The following is an 18,988-nucleotide window of genomic DNA, read 5'->3' as shown; positions in this document are numbered from 1 at the left end:
CATGTTGCGGTTTTGCAGGAAAATAAAGACAATTTCTTCATCCTTTGTTTTTATTGGAACACAACAGTCCAACATTGAACCTTTTTGTTCACATTCTTCTGACAACAAAATATGCATCTTTGAATAACTTTTACATGGGTCATTCAAACTGTTTTGACATATAATAAAACAGTTAACAGATACCATCACAAAAGAGTACTTTGGCCTTTTTTCAATATTATGAACTGAACTCCAAGACATCTCTGTTGACATCACCTGAATCAGAAGATGTTGAATACTGGCTGAGTGGTTGCCATGTTTGGCCCCTATGGGGTTTGGGCTGGAGCAAGTACAGTGTGGGGGCTACCTGGTGTGTTTTGCTGGTGACCATTGAACAAAGGTGAGTCGTCAGTGTGGTGAGTATGCGCAGAGGGCCACAATGGAGGTGTGACTGAAGGAGGGGCCGTCGACTGCTGCAGGGTAGACTGAGTCATGGATTGGGGCATTGCAGCATGAAGGAAATCAGACATCATCTGAAAGAACATCTTGCTGTTGGCCCTCTGCTGCTCTTGCATTAGCTGGAAACGCCTTTCTTCAGCTTGCTGCTGCATTTTTAAGAAGTTCTCAAAAGAGGCTTGTTCCTGCTTCATCCTTTCGCATTCAGCCTCATCCAATTTCTTCTTCTCATCCAGATAGCTCACAAACATTTTCTCAAACTTCTCAGTCTTTGTATCCCTCTTTCTTTTCTGAGCCCCGGGTACAGTCACTTTTGGTCGGCTCCTTTCTTCATCCAGTAGGGAGATTGTGATGGGCGTCTCTTCAACTTTAATGTCGGCGGCACTTCCATCTGCTTGATTAAAATATTACAAACAAATCACCACAATTTAATTTATTCACGAGTCTGTGTTCATAGGACAAACAACCGCAAAACTGGCAAGATGTAACTGCTCGTTTAGAATAGAGATGTTAAAATGATAGTTTTTCTCAAAGACCATCACTGAGTTTAGTTTCACACTTACCCCTTTGTTCTGAGTCTTGATCCTGCGCTGTGGATTCGGAGTCGCTCAGTTCCAGGCTGGATGGCGACAGAGGCTCTTCCTTGCAGGAATCCAAAACATATTGGCTGCTTGTCGGCAGATTCCCAAGCATGGCATCTAGTTCATCATACCAAGGAAACTGCTCCATCGCGACGTCAGTACTGCGATTGTTCCTACGCATGTTGCGTATTTTCACATATTGTTGGCGAAGTTTCTTTAACTTGGTGCGGCACTGTGCAGCTGTGCGGGGGAATCCCAAAGCCTCCATGTCCCCACTAATTAACTTAAAAACCTGCTTGTTTTTGTGAGTGGTCAGCAGCAACTGCAATACATTTTCGTCTGACCATATTTTTATGAGGGCCTTTACCTCCTCTTCACTCCATGTCTGACCACGAGCCATTTTTCCCGGTAATGGTGGAAAGCTATTGTTTTGGTTGTATTTACCCAGAATGCCCTGTGCTGTAGGATGCTTCCTGTTTTTGGAGCGATTTCCGCTCCTCTTGGCATTCACCAATGTATCTCGACGCCAGATTTCACTTCATTTGAACCGAGAGGTTTTTAAGCAGACCAAAGGTTTGCGTTTTTAGTTTGCATTTGAGTTCAATTACGCATTCATGCCTGCACCAAAGAAATTTGACTTTCTAGGCAAACTGTTTAATCAAATCAAAGTTTGATTAAAGAGGATCAAACAGGCACGATGCACCTATGACACTTTTGTACTCTAATTAGGTGGCCTCTTGTATTGGATTGTATTTTATAGTATCAAAGTAAAGGGGGTTAAAATTCAAAAGCATGTCACATTTTTCAGAATTTATTAAAAAAAAAAAAAAACACAACAACCCTCTATCACAAGAAAACCTTTTGTAACAATACTTTTAGCACCATACTCAAAAAGCAATAGATGTTTATCTTTATTTTATGGAGTACAGGAAAAAGTAAAAAAAAATTAATCACATAATGTCACACTGTCAGATATTTACTACAAACTGAAAGGTATAACAATAAATGCTCCCAAGAATCATCTGTCTCAACTGTATGGATCTCTTTGAAATAAGCCTTCTTGTTTCTTTACAACCCGATTCTTGTATGCTTCAAATCTGAAGTGTGGGCCTTGTTTCTGTTAAATAAAGTTTAGGCCCAGTGTTTTTTTATATCATTATTTTCAAAGCATTCAGACTGTGGAGTCTCGTTTTCTTCAGCAGGGGATTCTTGTGGGTTTTTCTCGTTTTCATGGTCAGAATCTGTCCCTGGAGTCCAGTTGAAGCTCCCTGCTCTGTGAACATCACTTTGTTCCTCATGTACTTCAAAATGTGCTGACTGCCTATTGCATCCAGCACGAGGTTGTTCTACCTTGCATGAAGTTGAGGAGTTTAGATCTTTGCAAAGCCGAAGTCCATCTTCAACAAGCCCAGCTCCATTTAATGTGTGTGAGACTTTTCTGGCCTCCAGTGCTGTATTAAAAAAACAGAATAAAACAAAGCAAAAAACAAAAAAAGTACATGAGCTCTTGTTTTTAACATTTAATATTTTTAATTCAAGTGTGAAACGTTGAACTTGGACTTACTCTGTTCAGTAAGCACACATTATTGCTGAATAAACCCCAGAAAGTTTTTCCCTCAAATTAAAACTTCTGTTTTATGACAAGGTTTTGAAACAGACAGGGACACCTTGTGGTTATTTGCTATTTTCCAAGTTGATTGACTCGATAGACACACTTAGCTTCACTCCTATAGCAACATTTGAAGACAGGCTTATTGTACTTTTTCAGTGCAGTATATCCATACGGCCATTTGTTTTTTTAAATTTCACCTTTATCTAAGCAGTAAAATCTCACCGAGATTTTCAAGACTGACCTGTTTTAAATAGACAGACTAGTCTATTGTCTTCTACTTCTTGTTTTAAATAGTCTGTCTATTTAAAACAAGTCTGTGACATAGTCACTCGGTCCAATTCATACAATTAATTAACAGATAACAGTTAAATACTAGGGTCAAGAGCAGACATCCAATAATACGAGTACTTCTTCTCGTACTTCATTCATCTTGCAAATTACATTCATTAAAAATATTATTTGACACAAACACTAACCTCGCAGTTCTACTGTGTTTCCAACAATTGTGACAATTTCACAATTACTTATTTCTCCTCCAAACACAGTAGTCAGTGGTATGTATTTTTCTAATGATCCAGATCCAACTTTTGAATCAGCGCCAAATCTATTAAAGGGGTGGTATTATGTATTTTGCAGGCACGAAGTGTCATTTTAAAGCACCATCAAGTATATGTTACCTTCAGTTGTTATAAAAATGTTATATATCAAACAAAACACAATTTGATGCTTTAAAATTGACCTCTGTGTCTTTAAGAAGCTCTTGCTCTTTTCTACACTCCCCCTTCTGCACACCATCATAACAATGCTCCTCCATTTTGTTGCTTACAACCATTGATAGGAGCATCGCAGTACCTACGATGAGCTCAGCAGACACGCAGTTCCTCTAGATGTTTGTTAATTGCTGCTGCCACTAGTCTAATTGAGCAGCTGTGTTGGGGAGACACGGGAGAGGGGTGTTCTACTAGACTGAGGAGTCAAGAAGGAGCTTTTGGTAAACAGAAAACACTTTGTATGAGCAAATATTTAGACAGTCCCAAATGGTTGTCATGGGAGATTGAAGGAAAACTCAAACATGCATGAAGGAATTAAAGCAACACTCCAACACTCCAGGAATGACATTGTAACATGATATAAAGCTCAGGTATTGGTACTAATGATATCAGTCTCAGGTTTGGGAGATACTTTAGAGTTGAATCCACTGAGGTGTTCATAATTTTGAGCTTAACTGCATACATACCTCTTTGTCTAGCACACCGAGGTAGAGCTACAATAATTGTGAACAAGACGAAAGCTGCGGATGCTGCAGTGCTCCACCACGACCTCTGCTGGCTCTTTTTGTCCACGCCTGAAATACACATTTCTTTTACTAAGATGCCTCTGCTTATTGACTGTGGTGCATAAATGATATTAACAATCTGAATGCAGAGGGGGGAAAAAAAAGAAAAATCTCAAACTCACTTATTAATGCAACAGTAATGTTGACCTTGGTCTGAACGATGTGTCTGCTCTGCAAACTTGAGAAGGCACAAGTGTACGTTCCAGAGTGTTCCATACTGTCTGGCCTGCTGAGCAGGAGTGACCCATCTCCTTGCAGAAGCTGGTCCTGGTCAAGGACAGCTTGACCCTCCCACAGGTTGACCATGTGTCCTGTTCTGTTGTCATATTTTAAGATCAGAGTCTGCTCCACCAGAGAGGAGATGGTCCACGTGAGGGAGAAATTCTCAAGACTGTGTGGAGCCATGCATGAGATGGACAGTGGATGTCCCTCTTCATGAGTTATATTTTCTGAATTCAAAAGGAAATATGTTGTTATTGCCTGTTATTTATATGAAAATATTTCTTTATGACTAATCTATGATAAAGTTTACAGGATGCACCTTGGTTCTTCTGAGAAGCCGTCCACACCTGGTTTCTGTCTGCTGACATGAAAGAGCAAAAATACGTGCGGTCGGATAGATTACCCACAATTCTCAGCGTGCTCTCCACAGTGAACAGGCCCTTGTGATCTGCAGTCCTGATAGTGGAATTTTCCAGAGCCTCCTGAGCTGAGGCAGGCTCCGTGGCCCACATTACCTGCGGCATGGGGTAAATGTTGTGAGAGGTGCAAGTCACCTTGTCATCGCTCATCTCCATGGTTACCGACTGGATGGGAGCTAGGGGAGAAATAGAAGAAAACAGTTTAAACTTTCAGGTCATATGGTGCAGTTTGTGGAAGGGGCAGCCAGAAATAACCAGGATGCTGTTTCAATGCGAGCAGAAAGACAGGGAATGGCAGACAAAGATTTAATCTATTCTTAGAGCTTAGTGATATGTTTCAGCGCTGGCTTTCAACAGAACAACTGTTTTTAGTCTAATCGCCTCTTAATGGTGCTGTTCTGCTGCACTTCAATGCCCTTGTTCTCTACTTTTGCAGTGGGTTAATGGGGCAGACAACCAACATGAACTTTACACACACTGTTGGCTTTCCACTGAACCTTCCCTCCGCGTCAATTTGAAGTGAAAATCAGCTCTCCAGTGTTTTAGTACATATTCTATTTAGAACTTTAATTATATATAATGCCTGTCTTTTGGCAATCCAGAGTTTGGGTAGTTATTGACAAACTCTAATACAACAACGCTGCTGAAAAAATTGTGGAAAAAGGGGCAAAATGTTCTGCCTACACAGGGGCCTTGAGGCAATTAATCATTGTGGCCCTTTATAAGGTTTATCATATCAATTACAACAGAGAAAGACACTGAAACAGGCAAAAATAATTTCATGACAAGCCGTACAAACCTTTTAGCTCCAAGTTGACAAACATCTCCTGGTTGCCTTTGCGTGTGCTCGTGTAGCACTTGTACCTGCCCTTGTCCTGAACTTTAACCCTCCTTAGAAGCAGCGAGGCATTGCCTTGAGGGATGTGGGAGTTGAAGAGCGACGTTCTGCCGCTAAAGTGCTTGTTTTGGAGTCCAAACTGATCTTTGTGGTAGTAGTAGCTGTGAACAGGGATTTGCTGCTTGTACCAATGGATTACCACTGTGCCTGTGGGTCTATAGCTGCACGGCAGGACACAGTCATCTTGGATGATGCAAGTGACATTCAAGTCTGGTAACAAGACTGAAAACATACAGTTATTATAAAGATTTAAGAGCACAGGTTTTATGTTAGTTAAATGTGTTCACAGTTTGCTGGGAAAAACTAGAAAGTGTATAATTTTGATAGCTAAATCTGAGCATTCGCCCCGTATTTATGACATAAAAATACAAAGAAAAGGTGCTGCAAGTTCCTTTGATTATAATCTCAGTCACATGTTTTTTAAGGCATTTTATGTTTTTTCAATATTTCATCATTTTTGAACAAAGCACCAAGAACAAAATAATATTTTTCTGTTTTATTTTTGTTTTGAAAATTATAGCAATAACACAATTACTGGCAAACATGAATGCAATTGTGTGCATCTTTTTTTTACCTGGTGATTTATTTGATTTATTTAACCAGTTTTAAAACACTGCTTATGTAGCTTTGTTCATAATTAAGGAATATCATAAAAATACATACCTTTTGAATTTGTCAACAAAAACCTTCCTGAGAAAAGTAGCAGCCTGAGGATAAGTCCTTGCATTTCTGCCATGTCAGTCACTCTCCACAGAGGTGCTAAACCTGTAACAGTCAGCCGCGTGTGTGAAAACATGCTGGTGTGCAGTGTGCTGTTTCTGTGTGATTCCACTTTGCATCCTTCCTAACATTAATGAAACACGGACTAATTAACCCAGCAGGTAAAAGTTTAACCAGCTTCTTGGTACAGGGCACAACACTTCACACTTCTTCTGAAGTAGTCTGCTGAAAACACCTTCTTTCTTTTGTGACCTCAAAATGAGTTCACACCATAGCAGCTAAGCTAAAGCAAAGGCAGTGTACATTTAGTGAGTAAGGAAAAAACCAGATAAGTTTTGGTGTGAATAAAATCAGAAAATTGTGTTTTTTGGTAACCAAAGTGAAAAAGGAAAACATGATAATCCTTTTTTGATAATATACTAATTTGACACTGCCCGCATTGTGTCCTAATACTTTCCATGAACTTTTAAATCTAGTTTGATCAATTACATCCTTTAAAAAATGCTGCAGCAATCATTTGCTCTGCACATCTCTTTCCTGTCCTGTGATAGTTGAGGTAGCCTCCAGATATTCCCGACAATGAATGGGAGCACAACTACTAGATGATGGATAGATAGATAGAAAAAAAAACATATTTGTAAAATATTAGATCTGGTGGTCCCCTTTTTAATACTCTTTTGACGACCTCTATGGGACAGAGATGAGATGCCAGGTCAAATGTGAACAGCTGTCCTGCAGCTGCAGGGTCACATGTTTGAGTGTACCAAGATCCACGTGCTTGATTCTTGAAGATGGCGTTGCTCATCTCTGCCCTCATTCAACTTTAATCCCAGATTAAAGGAAGCATGCTACTAGTGCCACGCCAACAATACTGAGTTATACCAGTGCAACTGTAGCTCTGTTTCATTAGCTTTTTCAAAATTGATTTCAAATATATTTTCTTGCAGTTTTTCCACACTAAACCTTTATCATGAAGCTTTTATTCTCACAGATTGTAAATTGTCTCACTGTGTCTCTCATATTCATCTTTTCATGCATTTACACAACCACAAACTTGTTGCCACCAAGTGCATAATGTTTTGATTGTACAAATGTCACAAATATGTGGTGACCCTTATTAATTGTTTGGGATTTGTGTTGTTTAAATCACATTTTTCTTTATGCATTTAGTCAAGAAAAAGCACCACAGAATGTAAACCTTTGCAATATAAACTGACATTTTAAAGTACAACATCAGCCAGCAGGTAAACCTGCAAATACGCTGCTGTTTTTAATGAGTGCTGTATAATCTAAACAAAAATATCCAACTGTGGTCGGGAACTCTAAGTGTGGCAAATCGGACATCAGATTTTTTATTTACATTAATCCAAATGGTCTGTGGTTTTATCTTTCTCACCGTGTGTCTATCAGCAGGAAGGAAGATGATGTTTTTTTTATGTTTGCTTCCATTTTGCCGACTCTCGCTTTCCAATCTTTTCCCCTTCAAACTCAAAAAGTAACAAAGCTATATTAAAAGAGGTCTCCTGTTGAACATCCTTCAATTCTCTGGTCCGAGATGAAGCGAGAACAGTTGTGGGATCATATGATCAGGCTTACATGCTAAACAACCAGAGGCCATAAGTTCAGTGTTTACTGAAGCCACTGCAGACATATGCTCACATCTGACTCCTCTTGATAGGATCATTTGCGTCCTCTCACCGCAGCCAAGCGCAACTTAGTGTCGGAAAATCCTGCAACGCATAAAACTAGGCTACAGGGTTTTTATTTTCATCTGGCCTGGACGATGATGAAACTGGTGTTTGTATTATGCGCTTCCCCCTCCCTGCATTGCCTCCAGTTTGTAGGTTACTGAAAGATTTCACCACCCACAGAAAAGAAGATTAGGGAGGAATTAATGGTATTCCTTTGTCATTATAGGAACAAATTGATATTTGGTTTTAAATCAGAGGGGTGGGGACAGCGGTGGAGTCAGAGCAACATGTTGCGTCAGGACACATAAGCAGAGGGATGGCACTGTGACAGGCAAACTCAGCCAGGAGGATGCTCGTGCACTGGCGCTGAGCTGCTGGATATCTCCACTGATGTTCACCATGTTATGGGATATGAGAGTAAAAGATAAAGTAGATATGACCTGGTGTTTGCCTGGCAGGACAGAATGAGTGCACCCGGGACATGGACGTGTCACTAGGAGACCGGGACAGCCGTGTCTGGTTGAGACACTGAAATACTGGGAGGGACGTTTGGGTTCCTCTCGCATCTGAAGCCCCTGCTCAATCATGAGACTGGCCCTCCTGGCCTTGAGACTGATGGTTTTGGCCTGGCTGTGGCCTGTCACTCGGCTCAACAGCAGCACTTTTGCAAACAAGAAACGGCACAAAGAGGTCTATGTTGGGGAGAACACTAAAGCAAAGCATGGAGGGTAAGATTCCTCTTATTTTTCCAGGTACAACTTACATTGTCCAGTCTCTTCCGAATGGTAGTTATCTCAGACCTTGCTTGCATAATGGATCCCAGTGACGCCATCAATACCATGCAGGTGAATCCAGGTCAGGACTGGCAGTGAAATATGTGACTCTGGAGGTATTTTTACATTTATTTCTGCACAAAGACATTGTTGCGCATGTTATCAAAGCCAGCTTTGGATTGTTTCTAGGAAGACACTAATCACCTCAGGAGGCAGATGAACGAGCGTTACCACATTATGTTTGACCCAATTACAAATGCCAGTAACCTGAATGTAACTGATTTTATTTGGGCCAAGGCTCTTGGTTTTAATCAGGGCTAAAGAGCAATTAGCTGTCACTCGCTCTCCCAGCCAGATGTTGCTTCTGTTTAGAGTCTGTTTTTGTTAGAGATTGCCTTACTGATCTGTCATTTGATCTTTTTTTTTTTTTTTTCTAGACGGGTGGATCTTAAGATGAAAAAGCTAGACAACACAAAGTCCCTGCTAATTAAATCTGAGCAGCTACTAAGGATTGAAGATCATGATTTTGCCATGCGCCCAGGCTTTGGAGGTAAGAAAGCTCAGCTTAATTAATATAGTTCTGTTTATTTATATATTACTCTTAAGTAGTTCCACTGTTAAAAGCAAACAAAAAGCTGCTTTTGAGTTACGCATTTAAACTGGTCCACTCAACATTTAACTGTATTGTTGTTGTTCTCTTTTAATTAATATTTGTTTTTCAGATAATGTAGTCGACTATGCGGGTTATTGTGCTTGTCTACCATAATAAGCAACGTCTAACACAAAAAACCTTGTTGACCTAGATTGTCTGGTGCCTGGGATTGTCTGGTCCCAGGCACCAAACTACAGCGGTGCAGAGAAAATAATCTGAACTGTGTTCCTAATTCTGCGCCTTTCTACACTTTGAAGGATAGTTCACTTTTTTCATTCACAATGTATTTTGGCATAGTACAAATACTGGAATATTGCAATGAATGTGTCCATGTTGTAAACAAGGAAAATATAAATTTCTGTGATAATACTATTCCCTCATTGTGTGGATTACTACAAGTTTAAATGGACAATTTCTATATGGACTATAACACTGCATTTTATTTACTTTATTTTAGTTTTACATGAAAATGCTCTGATTTACAGTTGCATAGTCTTTAGAATAGCCTCCAGGATTAAAAAACATTATCATCTTATGCTTATGTGTTTCAAATATGATTACATTGTATTCAATTTTTAAAATAAATTTACACAAAAATGAAAAGAAAGAAATAATGACATGTTTTCTAGATTCCCACTTTAAAAGCCAGTAAGTTACTTGAACAAAACTAAACATTTCCAATAAGTGTGATGTTTTTCTGAATTTCACCGATGAATCCTCCTAAAATAACAAGTATCCTCCAAGAAAAACCTGACCAGGCACTAGTTGGTGATTACCTGTGTTTCTTTCAGAATGAATACGAACTGCCAGGACACATACAAATACGAAAACCACACTTTTGATTAATCCCAAGCACAATTAACACAAGAATGTTTCACCATCAGTCAAGTTGAGACCTAGCATTCCAGAATAAATCCAAAAAATGGTCAACACTTAACATATTATACTTTACGGGAGATTCCTGGTGAGACCTTTGGCAAATCATAACCCCATTTTAGTCATGCCTTTCATCCATGGTAGATGGCTTCATTTCATACCTGAAAAAAATGTGGTAAAAAGGACTGAAACTGCAAAGGCATAAAGTGACTATAGGTGGGAAAATAATCAGAAACTATAGGTATTTGCAATACCTATAGTTTTGCAAATATGTGCCTTTGTGTAAATCGTGTTTACACATGATTTTTAAAATGCCTGAAGTGTAACCTTGGGGGGCATTTTCTGCCCTTGGAATGATTTTTTGTGGCCTCTGATAATGGCATAAGCGATAAAAAAAAATCTCCCTTAAACAAAAAAGATTGGGTGCAACTCAGAATTTTTATGTTTTATCACCAATGATTTTTTATCTTTTGTTTCTTATGCTTGTGTAGACGTTAGGACCACAAACATTGAGCAACTTTTACTTTAAAGCAGATCTGGGTGCGCTCACTAAACTTGACAAGATAATATAAGAATATTTAAACAAAGGATACTAATATTTCAATCTTATTGATGAGAATAAACCAACAAAATGGAAAACAGCAACATTGCATGCCTTTTTTGAAAAATAAGACAAACATGTGAAAACCTTTTTGTTTCTTTTGAAAATGATTTTGAATCATTTTAATCAAAAAGTGAATTTTGTTTTTGCTATTCTGACCCTTGAGTACTTGCAATTTCATGATTTCATGCACCAACTAAAGTAAAAATAACTAAGACCTGTAACAGTCCATTTAGCATTTGAGACAGTAGAAACACAATAGGGACCAGAATATTGGCTGGTGAAATTTGTTGACATCATTATAGTGATAAAGCTCCCATGTAACACTGTCACTTTGTCGAATTTCTCTCATAATACTTTTATATTTCCATTTAGTTTGTACTTTATGTTTTCAGCTGCAGATCATTGATGCTGATAAAAAAACAACCTTTGTGTGTGGACCCCCCTCTGTCTAAATATAATCCATTCCACTATTAGATTGCAGTTGTACCCTAAGTATTTACCCTCATTAGGTAATGGCACTTTTAGAGGAGCATGTGCAAATTGCACATCACACAGTATGTTGCGCATGCTCTGCTACCGGATGATGACTTAACAAGCACGATGGTCATAATAAGAAACTACAGCTCTAACGGAAAGTTTTTGCAGTATTTTATGTCTTTTATGTAGTTTTTCCATCCCTTTGTTGTATTTCTGACATATGCAGTTAAACCAGCTGTAGCTCATCCAGCCCTGTTTGTTTTCCTGCCTCTCTGTACATTTGGCATTTGCTCCTGGTATTGTCCAGGGTTTACTCAGGTCATGTGAAGTGAAAGTCTTACTGATGGGATTGTTATAAGCACTGATTTTTTTTTTTTTTTCTTGTTGCATGCAGGATTATGGGAGAACTCCAACTGAAATAGACAGCTGCAGAACATAAACTAAAAAAAAAAAATGTAAAAAAAAAAAATTATCCATGCAAGTTGTTAACTCTATAACTCGTCAAATATTTTTTGAGAGGATCTTGTTGCACATTCGTCAGATTAAGCAAGTTTCAGAAAACAAGTTTTGTACTGGAAAATAGGTCACACATTCTACACTCATGCATCATCCTTCAGATTCTGGACCTTTACAACAGCTAAGGTCCTGCTAAAACATGTTAAGGACAAATCTGATGGTTGATGAATGCAGATAATCCTATTTATGAATAGAATTGAGACAAATCTGACAAAACACAACTGTTTAAAGGTTTTGTTTTCACCCCAATCACCCTAATTCGGAAGTCCTTCATTACTTCTGTTAGTTTATAAATTACAGAATGGCTTAGCAACAAAATGCATAAAATATCTGTTGTTTCATCAACCTTTGAGACCACCCAGGGCTTCTTGTTCAAATGTACTCTTAATCCCCAGAATCAGAGCCAAATATAAAACACAGTATTCAGTTCTTAGCCTCTTCTAATCTGGAAAAAAACTTCCAGAGAATTGCAAAAATGCCGAAACACTGAATTTTTTAAAATCAAAACTAAAAATTAGAGTTACTTTTGATTAATAATAACTGGTATATTGGTTAATTCTAGTCTTCATACGTGATGACAAAGATTTGTTACTTGCTTCCTGTTTAATGTTGTCATTATTGTTTATTGTGGCTAGATTGTGACTAGATTCATCTTATGAAACACTTTGTACTGCCTCTTTGGTAATATGTACAATTCAAATAAACTTTATTTGTTGAGGTAATGCTACTATAGAATGTGAAATAACCTCACTAATTACACATATGCAGTTTTAATATTTATGAGGATCTCTCTCATTTTTTCATCCTCGCAGAACTTATAATCTAGTATATGGAAAGGTGATTATGCGACGTCAGTAAATATTATTTTCTAGTAGGAGACATTTATAGTAAATTGGTTTAATCATTTAGGGTTTCATTTTAGTCAGCTGGCCCAAATAGAAACTTGATTCACTATTAATTGAACTGAGTCTGATATAAAATATTTATGTATATCATTGACATGTAGTATACCTTTGTGGGATGAAAAGGCAGATAATTTGGAGAATATTTTATCTTAAATCTTTTTCTCATTTTTTCAGGTTCTGCTCTTCCAGTTGGAATAGACGTCCAGGTGGAGAGCATTGACAGCATATCTGAAGTAAACATGGTATGCACCTCTGTCATTCCTCTGGTTTACATAAACTGTTCAGCCCGATTGCTGTTTATTTATTTTTTCTCTTTCACTTTTCTTCGCTCTTCTTCAGGACTTCACCATGACCCTCTACTTGAGGCATTACTGGCAAGACGACCGGCTGGCTTTCCCCTCCAGCAGCAACAAAAGTCGAACCTTCGACGCACGTCTCGTCAAGAAAATTTGGGTTCCAGATGTGTTCTTTGTGCATTCAAAACGTTCATTTATCCATGATACAACTATGGAGAACATCATGCTGAGGGTTTTTCCAGATGGAAATATTCTCTACAGTGTGAGGTAAAAAGGCTTGTAGTCACTGAGTCCTTGGATAGCAACCCTTTTCTCACTATTTAGATAGAAACTTGATATCATAAACTATATATTCATCCTGCTGTTGCTTCTAGCTGTTTATCCACCCTCATCAGGCAAAAACTGCAACATGTGCAGTAACAGATCCCCCTTTTGGCATAGGTAAACATTCTGATTCACAGGTGGGCTATTTGACTCTTAGTGCCAGATTGTGGCACCTGATTGACCCAAAATAACTGAATGGTCCCCATCTCACATGATATTCACTGCTGTCATATAACTAACAGTAGACATGACTAGATAATAGAAAATGAGTTAACACTATAAGTAGTCAACATATATACAAAACATCTAAAAGAAGATGGCTATGAAAGAACCAAAACTGATAAAGTACAGAAATAAAAAGAAATTAAAAACTACCAAGGCACACAAGTTGCCTTTGTTATTCTTCTTTATTTATAATAAACTTTATTTTACTCCTGCTCTACTCTTCTCACCAGTCTACTTAATATTTCCCCCAAGGACTTGGGAATCAATCGATTGACTTAGACTGGTTGTCCAATATTGTGAGACAAATTTTATAAAAATGTTGTTTTTTTTGGGGACAAAATATGTGACAAGCTGGAAGCAGTGCGCAGAAAGTAAGAGTAATATGAGAAGGTAGAAAATTTGCTTTTACAGAATTGATAATATCAGTTTCATCTGCAGATGTCAAAAATATGGAATCCTCTCACTGAAGCCACAAACTGTCATTGAAAGTTGTTACAGATAAAACCACATGCAATGTTTTCTTTTTTTGCTTTTGGGTTAACAAAGTTGATCAAATTGAGTGATTTGAATGATGTGGGTGTTTATGTAACTTTAAGTTGTGTTTTAGGATCACTGTGACCGCTCTGTGCTCGATGGACTTCAGTAGTTTTCCTCTGGACACACAGAACTGCTCTCTGGAGCTGGAGAGCTGTGAGTATCAACCAGAAGCTGAGGGAACGTCTTGGATGTCCAGTATTGTTCACAGTCAAACATAATTCCACTATTATTAGTTATTTTAGTGATCAAAATATTCTACAGCTTTTAATAAAGCATTTACATAGTTTTGCATTGGAAGATGTGGACCAGAGAATGCGCAGCTATTTCAGTTCATGTAACAGTGGAATGGAATCGGAAAGTAAACTCTGACTAACTTTTATTTTTTGGCGTAAATAAGACTATGTTAGTTTGTTTCGTTTCTTCTTTGCTGCTGTGACTTGCACCCACACACTTCTCACATTTCGTCACATTGCAACCCCAACCTTCACTGTAGTTTACTGACGTTATTTGATAGACCAACAAAAAGTAGTGCATAATTGAGTAGTGGAACAATAAGCACATGGTATTAAACTTCAGTGTAAAGTGCATTTGCTTCCTTTACGCTGTCACCTCTCAAACCAGTTGTTCTCTGAAGTAATCTGATGACTAATAGTAAATATTAGTGAACAAGAAACATCATGAAGACCATAAAAGACCACTGAGAAGTTAAAAGCTAGGCTAGGTCATATAGCAATCTTCAAAACTTTGATTAACTCTTCGATTCTTCATCTGAAAATGGAAGGCGTATGACACAACTGTGAAACCTACTAAAATATGTCTGTTCATCTGGATAAACTGCAGTGTATCATTTTCCTTCTACTTCACTAAGATGCACTCACCATTACTTAAAATTCCCATGTCATGCATTGAGGTTTTGGGTGTAATTTGATGAAATGTGAACAACTTGGAGGGGAATGAGTATTTTTGCAATACACCGTAGATGATTGTCTTTAGACATTTTTTGACAGTCTTATTCAAATGTTCTGTGGGTTTTCTGTATTTTCAGTGCATTCTCTCTCTGTTATTGCCATACATTCACATCATGGAGCTTGATCTTAGAGGAAAGGCAGATATCCAGCTTAAAACAATCTCTCCTTCCCTCTGAGAAAAACACCCATGTTTCTCCTGAGAGAGGCAAAACGTGAATCTCTCCTACCAATCTTCCTTCTCTCCTCTCTTTAAGATGCTTACAATGAGAATGACCTAATGCTCTACTGGAAGAACGGGAACGATTCATTAAGGACTGATGAGATAGTGCTCTCTCAGTTTTTTATTGAAGACTTCCAGCCTTCCTTTGGGCTTGCCTTCTACAGCAGCACTGGTATGTGAGGCTGGGGCTCTCTGAGCTGTATCCACTTTAGAGACAACCAGAGAGCTCCTCTAATGTTTTTTTTCTTCTGTAATGTAGCTTGCCAAGATAATAATTCTAATAATGTTACATGTTGGCTTTGTATATATGTATAAAAGAAACAACTTAGTTTTTTTTTTGTTGTTTCTTTTTTTTACATAAAATCAACTTAGATGGATAGATGGATGGAAAATCAACTTCAAATGGGGCGTTTTGTTTGAAGCTCTCAGTAGCGAGTCCTTAAAGCACATGTTTGGGTTTCAACCTTCTTGGAAGATTCACAAAAACAAATATTACATTGAGTTAAAACTGTATGGCTGAAAATAGAATAATGAATAGATACAGCAAGCCTCATCGTAGGCCCCGGGTGAAAGAAAAAATATTGATTTTCATAGCTCTCTGTGGGAAAACTGATACTAAACAGCACTCAAAAGATTATTTTTCAATCAATATTTTTCTATGCTTGAGCTGTTATAATATTGAGATAATAAAATACTTATTTAATGGATCATTGTTGAAAATTATTAATGTAAATATCTAAATGATATCATCTCAAAGTGCAGAATTCCTGAATTTAGTTCTGTTTTGTGGAGTTTTCGAAGGAATCCCAGCTGATTGTGTCAATTTCTTTTGCAGTAATCCTTTCTCCTGAATTAGCATGTAGCAAAAGCAGATTATATATCCAGTTGAGTCGTTAACTTTGCAGCAGTCCCTACACACAGAAAGACAGAACTAAACGTCATCTGTAGAGAGCAACTATAAACATTTTTTCAGAAACTGCTGATGCAGCATTGCCCAAGCAAGGTGTCGCAACCGAACACAGAAACATTGGATCTGCTGTAGCATCTATGTAGAGAACTTAGTGGCAACACCAACTGCAGATTGTACATAATTGGAGTAGGGGGGAACGTAGCAAAGTGGTTGGTACAACCTCCAGCAGCACAACTGCAGAGATAGCTATGGATAACACTTTAACTAAGCTTTATCAAAACAAAAGATTTAAGTCTTAGAAGTAGAAAGGGAGTCTGCCTCACAGACATTTAAACTGTTGCTTAAAGAATCAATGTGTATTTTGGTTTGTTTTTCAGAGTTATGGTGGCACATTTTTCCTTTTTTCTCCTGATGGTTGCTTTGCTCTGCATTTTTGTACTGTTTCAGGTTGGTACAATCGACTCTACATAAACTTCATCCTAAGGAGGCACATTTTCTTCTTCATGCTTCAGACCTACTTTCCGACCATGCTGATGGTGATGCTGTCATGGGTGTCTTTCTGGATAGATAGGAGAGCCGTACCTGCTCGTGTCTCATTGGGTAATGAGAAAACGTACAGCCACAATCTATGGAAAAATACCTTTTGCAAAGACCAATTAAAGTAACTATTCACAAAGAAAATTATTTTTCTTGTGATTTAATGTAAAGAAGAGGATGGAAACAAAATGTTGATTTGTGTGTTGACTAGCCACATCTGATGATTTTTAGTGTTTTCTTGCATATTTTATCTCTGCTTTAATAATTATGGTTTAAAGATGATAACCAACTATTTAATGTTGAGATAGTAAAATTAATAAATAAAAACAAAACTTTGCAAAATTCAGGGCGTCTCCCTATGGACACAGAAGGGGGGTTTCTAGGCAAGAAAAATAAATGAAGCCTTTGTTTATTGCAAACCAAACCGACCGGATTGGTCATTAGGACAAACAGAAAATCACAGGGCAGCAACTCAATGCATTTTACAATTTAGGTGTTGAAGATGTTAAAGACAACTTGATGAAATTCAAACTGAGAATGAAAAGGGTTCTGGAAGGAGATTTAAGTAACTTTAACAGCCTTGTTGGTGCCAGAAACTGTTTACTTAGATTTTAATCCACCACAATTTATTGAGTTTCCAAAACAGCAAAATATCCACAGAGCTATACTAATATGGATGAAATTGCCTTAGCAATGATTCAGTATTAATTAATTACTTAAGGCATTGATAGTTTCATAATGTAACCTATTGGGCTTCAGTTGTACATGCATATATGAAGTTGTACATATAATCCATACATATTTTCTTTTTTGTGCACTCATGTCATTTCTGTCTGCACACGCATGTGTGCGTGTGTATGTGTGTGTGCAGGCATCACCACTGTTTTGACCATGTCCACCATCATCACTGGTGTCTCTGCCTCTATGCCACAAGTGTCTTACGTCAAAGCCGTAGACATCTACTTGTGGGCAAGCTTCCTGTTCGTCTTTTTGTCCGTCATCGAGTACGCTGCTGTCAACTATTTCACCACGGTGGAGGAGATGAAGAAGCTGAAGAATGCTAAGGTCTCATTCAATTTTCAGTTCTCCCATCACGTCTTCTTAACGTTTTTGTAATTATTTTGACCTTCATGTTGTTCGCTCTGGTTTTCTTTCGCTGCAGATCCCCAGTAACTTCGATACCACCCAAGCCATGGCCTTTGATGGGTGTTTCCACGATAACGACATTGACCTGGTTTCTTTCCCAGAGGTCTCCATCACTCCGACTACAGACAGAAACACCCAGCCTCGAAACTCCACCATTTCTGCACCCACAGAGGGAACCAGGCTCCGTCGCAGGAACACACTGAAATACAACCTGAGCTTCATCAGGAGCAACAGTTACATGATTGACTCGTATTCTAGAGTCATCTTCCCCATGGCTTATCTGCTCTTCAACATCATTTACTGGAGTTTGTATGCTTAGGACATTTGTTAAAAAGACTTACTAAGTACCATAAATGCTGGTCTATCCTGCCATGATGACCTTTTGTTTGCACAGTGTTTGATGCAGAGCTTTAATATCTTTTATGACGTCTCAGATTCAAACAGCCGAGATCAGCTGTTGCAGCAAATTCAGTGCTGACCTTGATATTGGTATCCTTCACAAAGGTGTGTAAAAGACCTTAAAATAAATCCTTTATTGCAGAAAATAAGTCAGACTGAAACCTTTAGAAAAAATTAGTTTTTAATTCAATTAAAAATTAATTGATTATTCAGTGGAGAAATCCGCTGTTATTTCAAAATTCTTTAAAAAATCTTTTCCTAGGGTGCCGGGGAATTTGTCTGCATCTGTAGCCACAATTTTCCGAATGTTCATACGTGTCTTCAAAAAGCGTCATTTGGGAAAAGTCTTAACCATTTATATTTCTTTTTTTTGTTGTTGTTGTTGTTGTTATGTTTTATTTCAGAGAATAATTTGGCATGAGGCAATTTTCTTTTCTTTTTTCATGTGTTCTGACTTGTAATATATAAAGAAGATGGTTGCCTGCATGTGCCAAGGCAGGGCAGTTTTGCTCTACAAAAAGGACATCTCATCGTAGTACCGTAAATATTTGATTGACTTCATTAAATCAACATTTCAGATTAGACAAGCCACTTCAGTGAAATTGGAACCTGTACAAAGCAATATATATTTATCTTAACAAATAAACCTACGGTTTTAAATATTGTATGTGTCAGGCTACTTTTTGGCCGATCGTTACATCAGTTTACT

The 18,988-nt window shown here is 38.0% G+C and overlaps 2 protein-coding genes across 2 annotated transcripts; one reads left to right on the top strand and one right to left on the bottom strand.

The window, feature by feature from the left end:
* Positions 1–32: 32 nt before the first annotated feature.
* On the bottom strand, positions 33–1,485 carry LOC114152573 (trihelix transcription factor GT-3a-like). The gene is made up of 2 exons (XM_028030502.1): positions 999–1,485; positions 33–829 (listed from the first exon to the last, which is right to left on the bottom strand). The coding sequence occupies exons 1-2, from the start codon at positions 1,414–1,416 to the stop codon at positions 306–308; spliced, it is 942 nt and encodes a 313-aa protein (XP_027886303.1). The 5' UTR covers positions 1,417–1,485; the 3' UTR covers positions 33–305.
* Positions 1,486–7,898: 6,413 nt separating this feature from the next.
* gabrr3a (gamma-aminobutyric acid type A receptor subunit rho3a) lies at positions 7,899–18,518 on the top strand. Its single transcript, XM_028031680.1, has 9 exons — positions 7,899–8,642; positions 9,125–9,237; positions 12,892–12,959; positions 13,057–13,280; positions 14,170–14,252; positions 15,322–15,459; positions 16,645–16,797; positions 17,606–17,799; positions 17,897–18,518. The coding sequence occupies exons 1-9, from the start codon at positions 8,500–8,502 to the stop codon at positions 18,197–18,199; spliced, it is 1,419 nt and encodes a 472-aa protein (XP_027887481.1). The 5' UTR covers positions 7,899–8,499; the 3' UTR covers positions 18,200–18,518.
* The last annotated feature ends 470 nt before the right edge of the window (positions 18,519–18,988 follow it).

This window comes from Xiphophorus couchianus, chromosome 11, assembly GCF_001444195.1.
Source record: "Xiphophorus couchianus chromosome 11, X_couchianus-1.0, whole genome shotgun sequence".
Lineage (NCBI taxonomy): Eukaryota > Metazoa > Chordata > Actinopteri > Cyprinodontiformes > Poeciliidae > Xiphophorus > Xiphophorus couchianus.
Note: the sequence above shows the minus strand (reverse complement) of the source record. Positions and strands in the feature narration are given on the sequence as shown.